Genomic DNA, 12,404 nt, shown 5'->3' with positions numbered 1-12,404 from the left:
CGGCCCGGGAAGCCCTGCCAGGGAGGACACCCTGGGCTCCTCCTCACCCCCGGCTCCTCACTGCAGGGTCACTCAGGGTGTCTCTCGTCTGCGTAGCATCATCACGCTGCCTCCGCTTGGGAGCAAACGCATCTCCTCTGTCCAGGACAGCAACAGGGGCCAGGAAGCAGAAAGCAAAGAGGCAGCCAGGCCCTGGCGAGGGGTGGGGGGCAGGCATCAGGAGCAATCTAGTCCTTCTGTCGGGTCACCAGTTGCCACATCCCAGCAGCGCCTGTGTCTGGGCCTCCCCTGGGGTTCAGGGACAATGGGGAGGGTCAAAGCTTCCAGCTCTGCAGGGCGGTGCGCAGACCCGGCCCTGCTTGGGCCGACAGGTGTCGAGTGATCTGTTAATGGAAGGTAACGACGACACCAGTCGTATCAATGACACTGGCCGGGCCAGCCAGGAACCGATCTCTCCTCCGCGGGTAAGAGGAGGAGGAGGCAGTTCTGCCCACTCCTTCCATGACTTCTGAGCCAACTTCAAACAGGCCAGAGGAGCCAGCCAGGAATCTCTAGGCTCCTCTCCCTCTACCTGCTGCCACCTTGTCCACCTTCTTCTTTTCCAGGACATTTGGCATCCTGAGGTAATGCTTTTAAAACTCTGCCCTCTCCCTGTTAGCTCCCAGAAAGGAAACAAAACAGAATCAGTGGAGACCAAGAAGGGGCTTTACCATGGATAGAGTTCAAGGACAGAAAGGCGATCGACTTCCTCTCTCCTTTCCCTCTCCGGAGCGCCTAAAGCCAAGCATGTCCCGACAGGTTAACCCTCCAGGGCTCAGTGTTGGTTGTTGCTGTGAATCTTTTGGGTGTTGATTGCAGGTGTCTGGAGATCACCAAACAGAATGATATGGGGTTTCTGTGTCCTGAATCAGAAGCAGCTCGGACAGAGTGAGATGCTGCTTTCAGACAGGTAGGACCGGGTCTAAGAGGTGCTCACAGCTACTCACTGCTGCCCCTGCAGGCCGACAGGGCAACTGGGCTCCCGAAGGTAAGTAACCTGCCTACGGCTACCCAGTCCCTAAGCAGCCGTCTTGGGACTCTACCCAACTTTCAAATTTGACCTCCACTGGCAACTGTGAATCTTTTGATGGGGCAAAGATGTAATCTGACCAGGAGAAAACAACGGAAGGAGGTCTGGCACTGCGGGCTGGTAGGATTGGTGATCTTCGTGTCCCTTCCCTCCGTGAGGGCCAAAGGTGGATCAGGCTTCTAAGGGTGACCCACTGCGGGTGTGATTGAGGCCTCTTCTCCTGCTGTTAGGTTAGCCCAGGACAGAATAATGAAGCTATTGGGAGGATGACCAAAAACAAGTGTGGAGGGCCAAGCTGCTGCTCCCCCAGGTCTAGCTGGCTTGCTGCAGTGTGACTGAGACCTTGCAGCCTCCAAGCAGAGGCTCAAGCCACCGGAGCGGTGACCCTGGACTCCCCCCACTCCACCCTCTCCTCTGTCCTCCCAGCTCAGGCATTCTGGAGAGCCCCCACCCCGACTTGTACGCTGGTTCCCTGTTTCTTATAGCCAGGCCTTCTCTTGCCTCGGGCACAGCTCTCTGCGCCCAAACTTGGCTGGCTGGGAGAACGGAGTCCAGAGCAGAGATTAGGGCAACGGGGGCACGAAGGGAGCCCAGTGTCCTGCTGCCAGCCTCCTTCCTCTTTGGGCGGGAAGGCGGGTGGGAGAGACGCCTGCGGGAGGAAGGCCCGAGAATACGGACAGCAGGACCGCGCAGGCTGCAAGTGCGCCTCTGGCGGGGTGGTGCCCATGATACCCTGCGGTGGCCACTCTGCCAGGAGAGGGTGGGTGGCGGCAGGAAGGAACGCGCCCCGATAGCGCCCCGTTTCGTGCCGCAGAGGGCACGGTGCTCCCGGGCAATCCCAGGTCGCTGGGCGGGAGGCCGAGCGCAGCCGGGGCGCCACTGGGTCCGCTTTCCGGAAAGACGAGCTGCCCCGGCGAGGGTGGGAGCCCCTCTGCGGGCTGGGCACCACGTCCCGCCCGCCGGAGGCTGCTCGGCCCGGCCTTGGGCGCTCCCTGGCGGCGGGTGTAGGCACCTCGAGGAGCCCGGGAGCCCGCCTGCCAGGAGCCCAGGGGACCAGGCAAGAAGAGGTGGCGCTGGGATGGAAGGGGGGGTCAGCCCTCTCCCACCCCAGGCGCCGGGCGGCGGGGACACAGTGGCCCACAGTGGCCCTCAGTGGCTGCGACCCCAGGGGCAGAGGCCTCGCAGACGAAAGGGGTACCGGCAACAAAAAACAAAGGCGAGGGGCACCTGGGTGGCTCAGTGGGTTAAGCCTCTGCCTTCAGGTCATGATCTCAGGGTCCTGGGATCGAGCCCTACATCAGGCTCTCTGCTCAGTGGGGAGCCTGCTTCTCCCTCTCTCTCTGCCTGCTTGTGATCTCTGTCAAATAAATAAATAAAATCTTAAAAAAAAAAAAAAAAAAAAGGTGAGGGGGCCCCTGGGTCTGCAGATGGTTGCCTGCACCTTTTCAGCTGCCCTTGTTTTGTTTCCATTTGTCACTGGCCTTGTGATTTGTTTAATTCTGCATGCTAATGCAGCTGCTTCTGGGGCGGGAATACGTGCCCCCCCCCCAGAGGTTCTGGGACTGGAGACCGCTGGGGGGCGCTGCTCAATACCAAGCTCTACACCAGTCACAAAGGATGCGTGAACTGTCTGCTTTGACAAGGGAAGAAATTCACAGCAGATAAAAGGAAAAGATAAACGGAAAGGTGACCCACAGAACACCACGCGCCGTGTAAGCCATTATTTGAATTTGTCTGTGATTACTTTGGTATAGACAAAGGACAAACACGGAACACACATGGCTTCTTGCTTTCTTCTCAGAAGGGGAAGGGAGACCATTATAGGCAACTCTGCATCGTTTTATACAGTAAGATGTAGAATACATATGGCTGAAGCATGCTGTGTCAGGTGTCGGCCTGAGAACCACATTATCTTGGCCTCGGGAAAGCCTCGGTGCGGCCACCGTGTCAGGATCAGCGACTTCCAAGAGCACACCTAGGATCTCCCCTGGTCTCAGTTTTGCAGTCCGAGGGCTCAGTGAAAGTTTAGAGTTGATTCTGCCTTGTCACCACTTAAGACACACTGAAAGATCATGGCCACGAAAACCAATAGTGTCCCTAATGAGTACAACAACTACATAGAAAATATGGGAAAAAGGTCCCACTTACAGTAAGAACCAGATACGAAATACTGGGAATCTATTTGGCAAATCACGTGGGGGCCTGTATGAAGAAAAGTAAAACTCACACTGTGAGCCTGCCTGGGATTTCAGGCTGCGTAGGAACATAGCACGTGCACAATCAGAAAGATCTAATGTCGGAAAATGTCTAATCCATCTGTGTTCGTTGGTGTCCAACATGGCTCCCCGTGATTCCCCACTTCCTGTATTTGTGACACCCCCGACCCCCGGTGTATCGGTGTTGCTCTGTGCCATCAATAGAAAATGCTAGGTGGTGATCTGTCACTTTTGCAGTTAGAACATAATAGGCATTCTCGGGGTGACTGGGTGGCTCAGTCATTAAGTGTCTGCCTTGGGGTCAGATCATGATCCCAGGGTTTTGGGATCGAGCCCTGCATCCTGCTCCCTGCTCGGTGGGAAGCCTGCTTCTCCCTCTCCCACTTCCTCTGCTTGTGTTCCCTCTCTTGCTGTGTCTCTCTCTGTCAAGTAAATAAATAAAATCTTTTTAAAAAAATACATTGAGGGTCGCCTGGGTGGCTCAGTGGGTTAAAGCCTCAGCCTTCAGCCCAGGTCATGATCTCAGGGTCCTAGGATTGAGTCCCACATCGGGCTCTCTGCTCCACGGGGAGCCTGCTTCCTCCTCTCTCTCTTCCTGCCACTCTGCCTACTTGGGATCTCTGTCTGTCAAATAAATAAATAAAATCTTTAAAAAAAATACTTTGATTAAATAAATAAATAAATAAATAAAAGGCATTCTGCTTTCCCTTTGAGTTTCTCTTTCTCTCATGACTTTGGGGAAGCCATGTGAGCCCCACGGGGTAAGGAACTGACATCTCCTGCCAGTGAGGAGAACAGAGATCTGGTCAGGTGAGGCCACAGACCTGGATCAGCAGTTGTACTGTGACCTCCCTAGAATCATCCAGCTAAACCATTCCTAGATTCCTGACCCTCAGAAAAGGTAGGAGCTATACATGTGTTGTTTTAAGCTATCAGACTTTCAGGGTAATTTGTTATGCAGCAATATATAACTAATACAATATCAAATTAATGTATATGTTTAATATAATTTCAGACCAGACCTGAAAATTAATTGGGAAGTAGGGGAGAAGCTTGATAAAATGCTCCCCAAGCTCAACAACAACAACAACAACAAAAATGAATAGATGAGAACAGCCTAGAAAACCCTGAGGAGTACTGAACTCTGTACTGCCCAGTTCAAACTTCATAAAGCAAACATTTCAGTTCCAACACAAGAGCAGCCCGATGGAAGTGAGAAACCCCAGACAAAGATCCAGACATATACCTAATTATTTAGTACGTGGTTAAAATGGTAGTTACAATTAGGCGGGAAGGGATGAATGAATTTGTTCAATAAACAGACCAGAATAGTTAGCTGGATCCTTGTCTGTCAGCTGTGATCCTACCAGGATAGCCCTCAGTGGCCGTGAACTCTGGGGTCTCTGTAGTATTAGGAGAGTGAACATCAAAGTAACTGATGGGTTCAATATATGAGGTTTAGATCAGTAAACCATGACAGGTCCATAGGATAAAATGCTCTACAGCCATTAGAGTTTCTGTTGAGAAGAATATTTGTTGACATAAAAGGGTGCTCATTATGTATTGCTAAGACAGAAAGCAGGTTGCAAAATATTATGTGTAGAAAGGTCTCAGCGGTATGAATAAGGAAAAGAATATTTTTAACCCCTAATGCCTTTGAAGGAGACTAAGCAGGTCCACTTAAATGGAAAGCCTGGGGTGCCTGGGTGGCTCAGTTGATTAAGCATCTGCCTTCAGCTGGGGTCATGATCCCGGGGTCCTGGGATGGAGCCCTGCATCAGGCTCCCTGCTCAGTGGGGAGTCTGATTCTCTCTCTCCTCCCCATTCCTGCCCTCTCTCTCAAACAAATAAAGTCTTTTTTTTTTTTTTTAAATAAATAAATAAATAAATAAATAAAAGGAAAGGCCTATGATCTGGAAACCTTGCTAGTTCTAGATATGCCCATTTGGGAGGCCCCACTGGGGTGAACTGAGCAGCTTCATGTAACCCAGGCTGGACATGAAGTTCCAGAGGGGCAGAGACAGCAGAGGAAGGAGAGAGAAATGACAGATGGCCGGCCATAAAACCCAAGGCTGAGGACCTCCTCATTCCAAATCTTCCCCAAAATGATTTAATTCTCAAAAGGCTTGCTATGAGATTTCTTAGTTATGGGAAAAACAAAAACAACCCCCACCCCAAAAATCCTTAACCTCTATCCAATTCTGCCAGGACAGAGGGGGGACAAAACAGAGACTACTAAGGGGCCCAGGAGTTGGAGGCACATGGAAGTATGGGTCCCTGGAATGAGCAGGAATCACAGGAAGGGCTTGGGGCTCTCCCCGCTATGGAAATGGCAGGGGCTGAGTACCTCTGAAGGGCAAGGACACCCATGTTGACATCCGTGAATAAAAAGACAATGGTACAGACACAACTACACATTCGTGATAACAGCAGCAGAGCCCAGGGCTGCAGTCAGCCCCACACGGCCCTGCCGCGACTCACCTTCCTCTTCTGTATACACAGAAGTAATCGGGGCATACACAGGGCTCCCATCAGCAGTAAACCGGTAAGGTAAGTGATGTCGGAGTGGGCCACGCCCATAGCAGGTACCAATGTGAGCTGTTTCCCTGCGCCTCAATCCAGGACCTGGTCCCTCACTAACCTGGTGAATCAGAATGTTAGGTGGGGATGGTGGGCTGCGCAGCTAATTCTCTCTGCCCAGAGAGCTTTCCCAGACACAGCGTGACTCAGGCCTGCAATGGACACGCCCGCACTGGGAGAAACGGGCTGATGTTCCCCCACAGCTCTAACTGCCCCCACAGGGGAGAAGGTCTGCATGCAGCAGGAGAGAACAGGGCCAACATGCCGAGAAAAGCAGAGACACTGTGGTGGGAATACCCCGCTGGCGTGAGGTCCCATCCCTGCCCCCAAGGCCCTGTTCCCTCTCTGTCTCGGAATGTCCCACTGTCCGTCCCCGCCCTAGAATCCGATAACCTTGCTTGAGTGAAGGTCACCACCACCCATGTGTCCTGACCACCCCAGTGGCTTGGTTCTCCCTCCATTTGTCTTGCCAAGGATGCTTCAGAAGCGGACAGGACAGGACACCAGGAAGACGAGGCACCTGGGGCAGAGTATCTTGATCTTCTTGAGAGTCATTTCTCACAGGAAGTCCTCCCAGACCCCAGGTCTCTCTCTAAAGGCAGCTGCCCTACCTCCTTGCTGCCTTAGTCCCACTCTGTCTCCCTCCAGAAAGCCAGGGACACAGCAAAGGAAGAGGCGGTTTCTGGAGGCGGTGAGCCCTTTGTGCCTCCATACAACAGTGGACGATGAACCTCCGGGTCCTCGGGTGGGGGCAAGTATGAGCCCACTGCCACCTCCCTGCCCTCCATCTGACATAGACAGACCACCAACACTGCCAGCACTCCTGCCCCGAGATGTCTCCTAGAGCCGTAGTCCTGTTAATTAGAAAACACTCTGCTCCATCCAAATTCCCCTGGAACAAGGCCACTCAGGACAGATTGGCTAAGTCTCAGCCCTGGATTGACACTTATTAACTCAAAGGGCAGGAGGCGACTCTAGAGACTGAGACGGCCAACAGGCTTACACCATGGGCAGCTGCCCACGAAGCCCCCTCAAGGTCCCCTGCTCCCTGCTGAGGACCACACAGCCTGTGAGCACTGCCTATCATGCCTCGCAGCTGTGAACACGGTCATGTCCACACGGCAGGCCCAGCCCCACCAGGCCCCTGAGACCACCCTGACCCGTAAAGAGAAGTAGTGCCCCCACCTAGCAAGCAGCTCAGAACTCAAGTGAGCCCAGCCCCCCAGGTCGGGTTCTCGGGCACCAGGGGAACCCGAGACCCCAACCCCCTGCCCTCCTTAGAGGACCAACCAGGAAAGAGCTGTTAATACTGTGGCAGCAGGCACTGTGCCGAGGGCTTTCTTCTTCCATCTCATTTAATTCTCAGAACAAGACTATGAAGCAAGAGATTCTATTATCCCAAGGTCAGCTTTATCGTCAAGGCCAAATGGCTGCTCAGGGATCCAGGACTTAAACCCATCATGCTGAGAGGGAACGCATCCCTCCCCACCCCAGCCTACTCCAGCCCAATCTCCAGCCCCCAACTCTTGTTCTGAGTTGGACAATCCTTCCAGAGCCAGGGAGCTGGGCCAACACCTCCCCACTGGCCAACCTGGAGGGCACTGAGAGAGATTCAGTATGCCATGTGACCCTGATCTGCTCGCAGACCACACCCCTGGCCCTGTGGGATCCACACCCCTGCCCTGCACAGTGAGGTGCCCAGCGCCTCCAGCCACTCTGTGGGGCCATGAGGGGGCTGAGCAGGGACCGTAGGCTAGGCAAGACAGCCCCACGCAGACTAGACCCGCGGTTCCTTGCAGAGGGAGATTCTGGAAGACAGTAAATCCCGTTCCAATCTTCATCTCCTTAAACTCTGGGACGTGGGGCACAGAGCACTTGTGTCCTCCAAGACCAACCCCTCCTCTTCTCCTGGGCATGCACCCAGACCTTTGCCAGCCCCTGTGATTCAGTGTAGCCTCTGCGCTCGGACCAACAGAATGGGAGCATGAATGGTGTGTCTGCCACCCTGGCTTCCTTCCTAAGACTTGCCCTCCCCTCCTTCCCCAAAGACCTGTAATTATTTTTTTGAAGCCTCCCAAGTTTAGGGGCTACTTTGCTCGAGCAGCTAGTCTATTCTGATTCTGCCCTCGTGCAGTGGCCCTCACACTTGAGTGTGCATATTAGAATCTCGTAAGGACCAGTTAGAAAGAGATGACAGGGCTCCATGCCAGAGTTCCTGACTCCAGAGACCTGGAGTGGGACCACAGAATTTGCACTTCTGACAAGTTCCCCAGTGATGCTGCCGCTGCAGGTCTAGGGACCACACCTTGAGAACCTCAGCATGACTCCCCAAGCTGTGGGCTGGAAGAACCATGTCCATCTTACAGAGGCAACGGCACCTGGTTCCTGGCTCGCTCTGGAGTGCTGTGTTGCCAGGGTGGGTCCCGACAAAGCCCGTCCACCCCCCGGCAGCTTCCAGGAATCCCAGAGAGATGCACTGGGAGGGGTGGGAAACTCATTTCAAAATGCAATTATGCTTGAAAAGAGACTCAAATGCATGCATTACAAATAAGGGGAGTCCCAGGAATCGTACAGAAGAATGAAAGGGAGGACACCGACATCTGTCACATTGGTGGTCCCAGGGAGCGCATCGGGAAGGATCTCCCAACGGATGAGTTGATTCTTTGAGGACAGATGACTTGGCATTCTGTTGACAGCGGAGGAGGTGATGGCATGCATGGAACCCAGATGATGCCCACCCTCCTGGATTTGGCTGCTGCGTGGATGGCAGGACCCTCAACCGAGATGGGAGAAAATAGGAAAAGTTTGGGGTGTAGGCAGGAGTTGGTACTGGGGGTCAAAAAAGACAAGGTCAGCTTTGAATGTGGCTCCTGGTGGGTCTGCAGGGGTGGCCACAGGACTAAAGCACCTTTACTGATACCCCGGCTCGGCTCTCGTGGGGCAGCAGACATGTCCTGAGGACCTGAGCCATCCATTCATTGCTAAGAGGGCAGCCAGTGCCCCCAGGACGCCTCCCGCGGGGGCTGGCCTTTTCTCAGGGCACTTGGGAGATACCCTAACCCGCAGACTCCACCCTTTGCCATAAGAGATTGGCTCCTTTGGATTCCTTGCCTGAGTCCTATTTCTTTTTTTCTTTTTCTTTTTTTTTAAAGATTTTATTTATTTATTTGACAGACAGAGATCATAAGTAGGCAGAGAGGCAAGCAGAGAGAGAGAGAGAGAGAGAGAGAGGGAAGCAGGCTTCCTGCGGAGCAGAGAGCCCGATGCGGGGCTCGATCCCAGGACCCTGAGATCATGACCCGAGCCCAAGGCAGCAGCCCAAACCACTGAGCCACCCAGGCGCCCCGAGTCCTATTTCTTAAAAGTAAGCTGTGCCAGAAGGATGAGAAGTGAAAGGAAATCTTTTTTGGAATAAGCGAAAAAGATTCTGGGTGTCTCACGTGGAAAACAATGCATTGTTTAGAGCACGTTCTTCCAATGATGTGATTCTGGACTTTCATTACCTTTGAGCAGTTTTACAACTAAGTTGTAGTGTTAAGGCCAAATACTTTTTGTCTATGGACATGCCTAACTGTATGTATGTGAATAGAGCCCAACTACCTCCTCCCCCTGGAAAAAAGCCAGTCTGCACATTCCTTTACTTCATATAGATATATGTGATTCCTCCTCCAAACTGACTGGTAATCTTACCAGCTCCCTCACTTGATTAATGAATTAAATAAAATTTTTGGCACATGCATATGTAATATCAAGTAAGTAATACTCTTTTAGGGAGAGATTATCTCTAACAAAAGGCACACTAAAGATCACTGCCTCTCGGAGATGGGAAGGAAGACTGGCCATGGTCCACGAAACACAAAATCCACTTCCAGCCACATCACCCCTGACCCCGGGAGATGGTGAGCCTGGGCTTGCACACCTCCAGAGACAGGGTGCTCAGTCCCTCCCAGAGGCCACTCCAGCTCTGTCCAGATAGGCCCACAGCTGTGCTCACTTTAAAAAACAGGGGGAAAAAATAGATCTAAAACTAAAAGAAAACACCAGGCCTGGGTCCAGTCCCTGCAGTCAGGTGAATGACTACATCCAAACAATCACCTTCAAACAGGGCCAGCAGTCCTAGGCCCTTTCAAAGGCACTGAGAGGATGACTGGGCTGGGCAAGGAGGGTAAGAGGAGGACCACCGGCCAGACAGGGGCAATGAGTGCAGAGCTGAGACCACCGGATTCATGCTGCCTTAGAACAGAACCTGACCCTGGCTCCCACAGGTTTTTACACACAAGGATTTTCTCCTGGGAGCAAGTGAGGGCCCATACACCTGTCTTACACACACACACACACACACACACACACACACATACACGCAAGTGAGGGCCCATACACCTGTCTTACACACACACACACACACACACACACACAGGTCTCCCTGACTCCTGGCTTCCTTCCCGTTGAGGCTGCCCCATTGCCTGGAGGGACACCCTCGCCCATCAGAGGTGGAAAGGACCCAGACAGCCTCCTGGACTTGGACCCTCATGCTGCGGCCTTGGCCAGTCCCAGCACTTCCCTGCATGTCTGTTCTCCTGACCAGAATGGTACCAGCTGGGGTCCACCTGGTCCAAATATGATGTCTTGCCGGGTCTGGGGTTTTGTCTCCCGCAGCACCTGGTTCAGAGCTCTCTTCTTTCCCATCCCAAGCTCCTTGAGCCCCTTACTCCCCATGTCATCTCTCTGAGCCCCTTGAAGGCAGGCTGTACGGCTATGCGGGCTCCCATGGGCTGGCCTTTGTGGACACCCTTCATTCCCTAGGAGGGCGAGGGGCCCCTCTGCTTCCTCTGGGGGCTTCCAGAGACTTCTGGGGTTGTGCTGGTTTCCAGCAGGACCTGCGCTCCCGACGAGAAGTGACACCCTCTCCTGCCTCCCCACCTCTAAGGCACAGAAAGCAAACAGATCTTGAATTCCAGATACCTGCTGAGTCTCCCTGCAGACCTCCAAGCCTTGATCCTGAGAGCACAGAGAAGTGGGGCGTTTTGTGTCAGCCCACCTGAACTGTGACTTGGAACCCAGGCTGCTCAGGCTGGTGGGGACTGGCCTGGTGGGGATCTGCTGCTCCTCATTCATCTCCCCAGCAGTAATTGGGGGTGCCCAATAGTGCCCTGGGCCCATGTCAAACACTTCACCCACCTCGGCTCATGTCAGCCTCAAGACAAGGCCACGTGGGGCCATTACTATCCCTACTCTACAAAGAGGGTTCAAGGAGACTAAGTAACTTGCCAGAAGCTCCACGGCTGGTGAGTAGGTGGCTGGGCAGTCAGGGCTCCCACGCTCTGTCATCTCCAATAATGAATGGAATATTCCTGGGCCCCCTGTGGGGGAGGGGGGAGAGCATTTAAATGAAGAAACCGAGGTACTAAGTTTTACTTTTTTTTTTTGAGCCCAAACTCCAGCTCAGGCTCAGGCCTCTTCCCACCACAGCAGAGGTCCTAAGCCAAACAAATCTGGGTCTGGGCTTTGCAGCCTGGCAGGTGCAGGGGAAGCGGAAGAGGCTGGCACAGCCCATCCCTGTCTCCACTGGGGCTGCACCCCCACAGAGCCAAGACCTCCTCCTCTCCCTTCCCCTTTTGTCTCTCTTTTGCCTCCAAAACGAGTACCTACCCCTCTGGGGAAAGGGCCCTGCAGACAGGCAGAGGCCCAGCAGGGGTGCCCCCCTTCTCCAGCAGTGGGATCAACCCAACCACCAGGGGGCAGCAGTCAGGCAGTGAGCTGTCTGGAGCCCAGAGACCCAGGGCAAGAAACCAGGGCATGCTGGGAGACCGGGTGGTCCTTGACTTTCCAACTGCCACATCCTAGAGCTTCCTCTGGGCTGACAGGGGCCAGGCTTGTGTCTGCCCAGACTCTTTAGCTCCCTCCCTATGCAACCTCAGGGGCAGCCCTGGGTCTTGAGGGCTGATTCTCACTGATAAACAAGGTTGCCTCCCAACAACACTGTTCCCACAGGACCAGCCATCTTCCAGGGCAAAGGCAGATGGCTAGGGCTCTCCTGCCCATCTTGTTCAGCCTGTCTGTGGAACCTCTGCTGTTGGAGGGCCACAGGCTACTGGGAGGAGTCCTTGGAGAGACATCGCCCCCCTCCCATCTACCCCCTTGGCCCAGAGCCAGCCCATACCTCCATCACGGATGTTCATGCCACGGCACCCTCAACATATCAGCTGTGGGCTGGCAGCAGTAGACATGCCCCAGCCCCGAGAACCCAATCGTCACGATGTCAGTCCACCTCCTTGGGGAACTCCTTTAAAAACATGTTTTTCTTGCAAACAAAACAAAACAAATGTTTTTCTTGCATTTCTAACAACAAAATGCCATGGAGTTTTTATAAGCCCTTGTAACAACAAAACACCACACCAACTAAAACATCCACCCACAGAAGCATCATGAAGGCTGTTGGCGGCCTCCACAACGTTCACCCCCTTCCACAGGGGTCTGTTGCCCTGACACGTGGTTTGAATGGGAAGGATGAGTGCAGGGGCTTCTGGGAGGGGGGCTTC

The 12,404-nt window shown here is 53.6% G+C and overlaps 1 protein-coding gene across 1 annotated transcript in view; it reads right to left on the bottom strand.

Annotated features, from left to right (window-relative positions):
• SH2D4B (SH2 domain containing 4B) overlaps nt 1–12,126 on the bottom strand; it is a gene marked incomplete at its 5' end in the record, with an annotated part of 93,932 nt that extends 81,806 nt beyond the window's left edge. The window contains one exon of the mRNA XM_082720140.1: nt 12,026–12,126. Coding sequence (XP_082576266.1) covers nt 12,026–12,044 — 19 coding nt within the window. The remainder of the gene's footprint in view (nt 1–12,025) is intronic.
• Between the last annotated feature and the right edge of the window lie 278 nt (nt 12,127–12,404).

This window comes from Mustela nivalis (genome assembly GCF_964662115.1).
Source record: "Mustela nivalis genome assembly, chromosome: 2".
NCBI classification, from domain to species: Eukaryota; Metazoa; Chordata; class Mammalia; order Carnivora; family Mustelidae; genus Mustela; species Mustela nivalis.
This window is presented reverse-complemented; position numbering and strand designations above follow the sequence as displayed.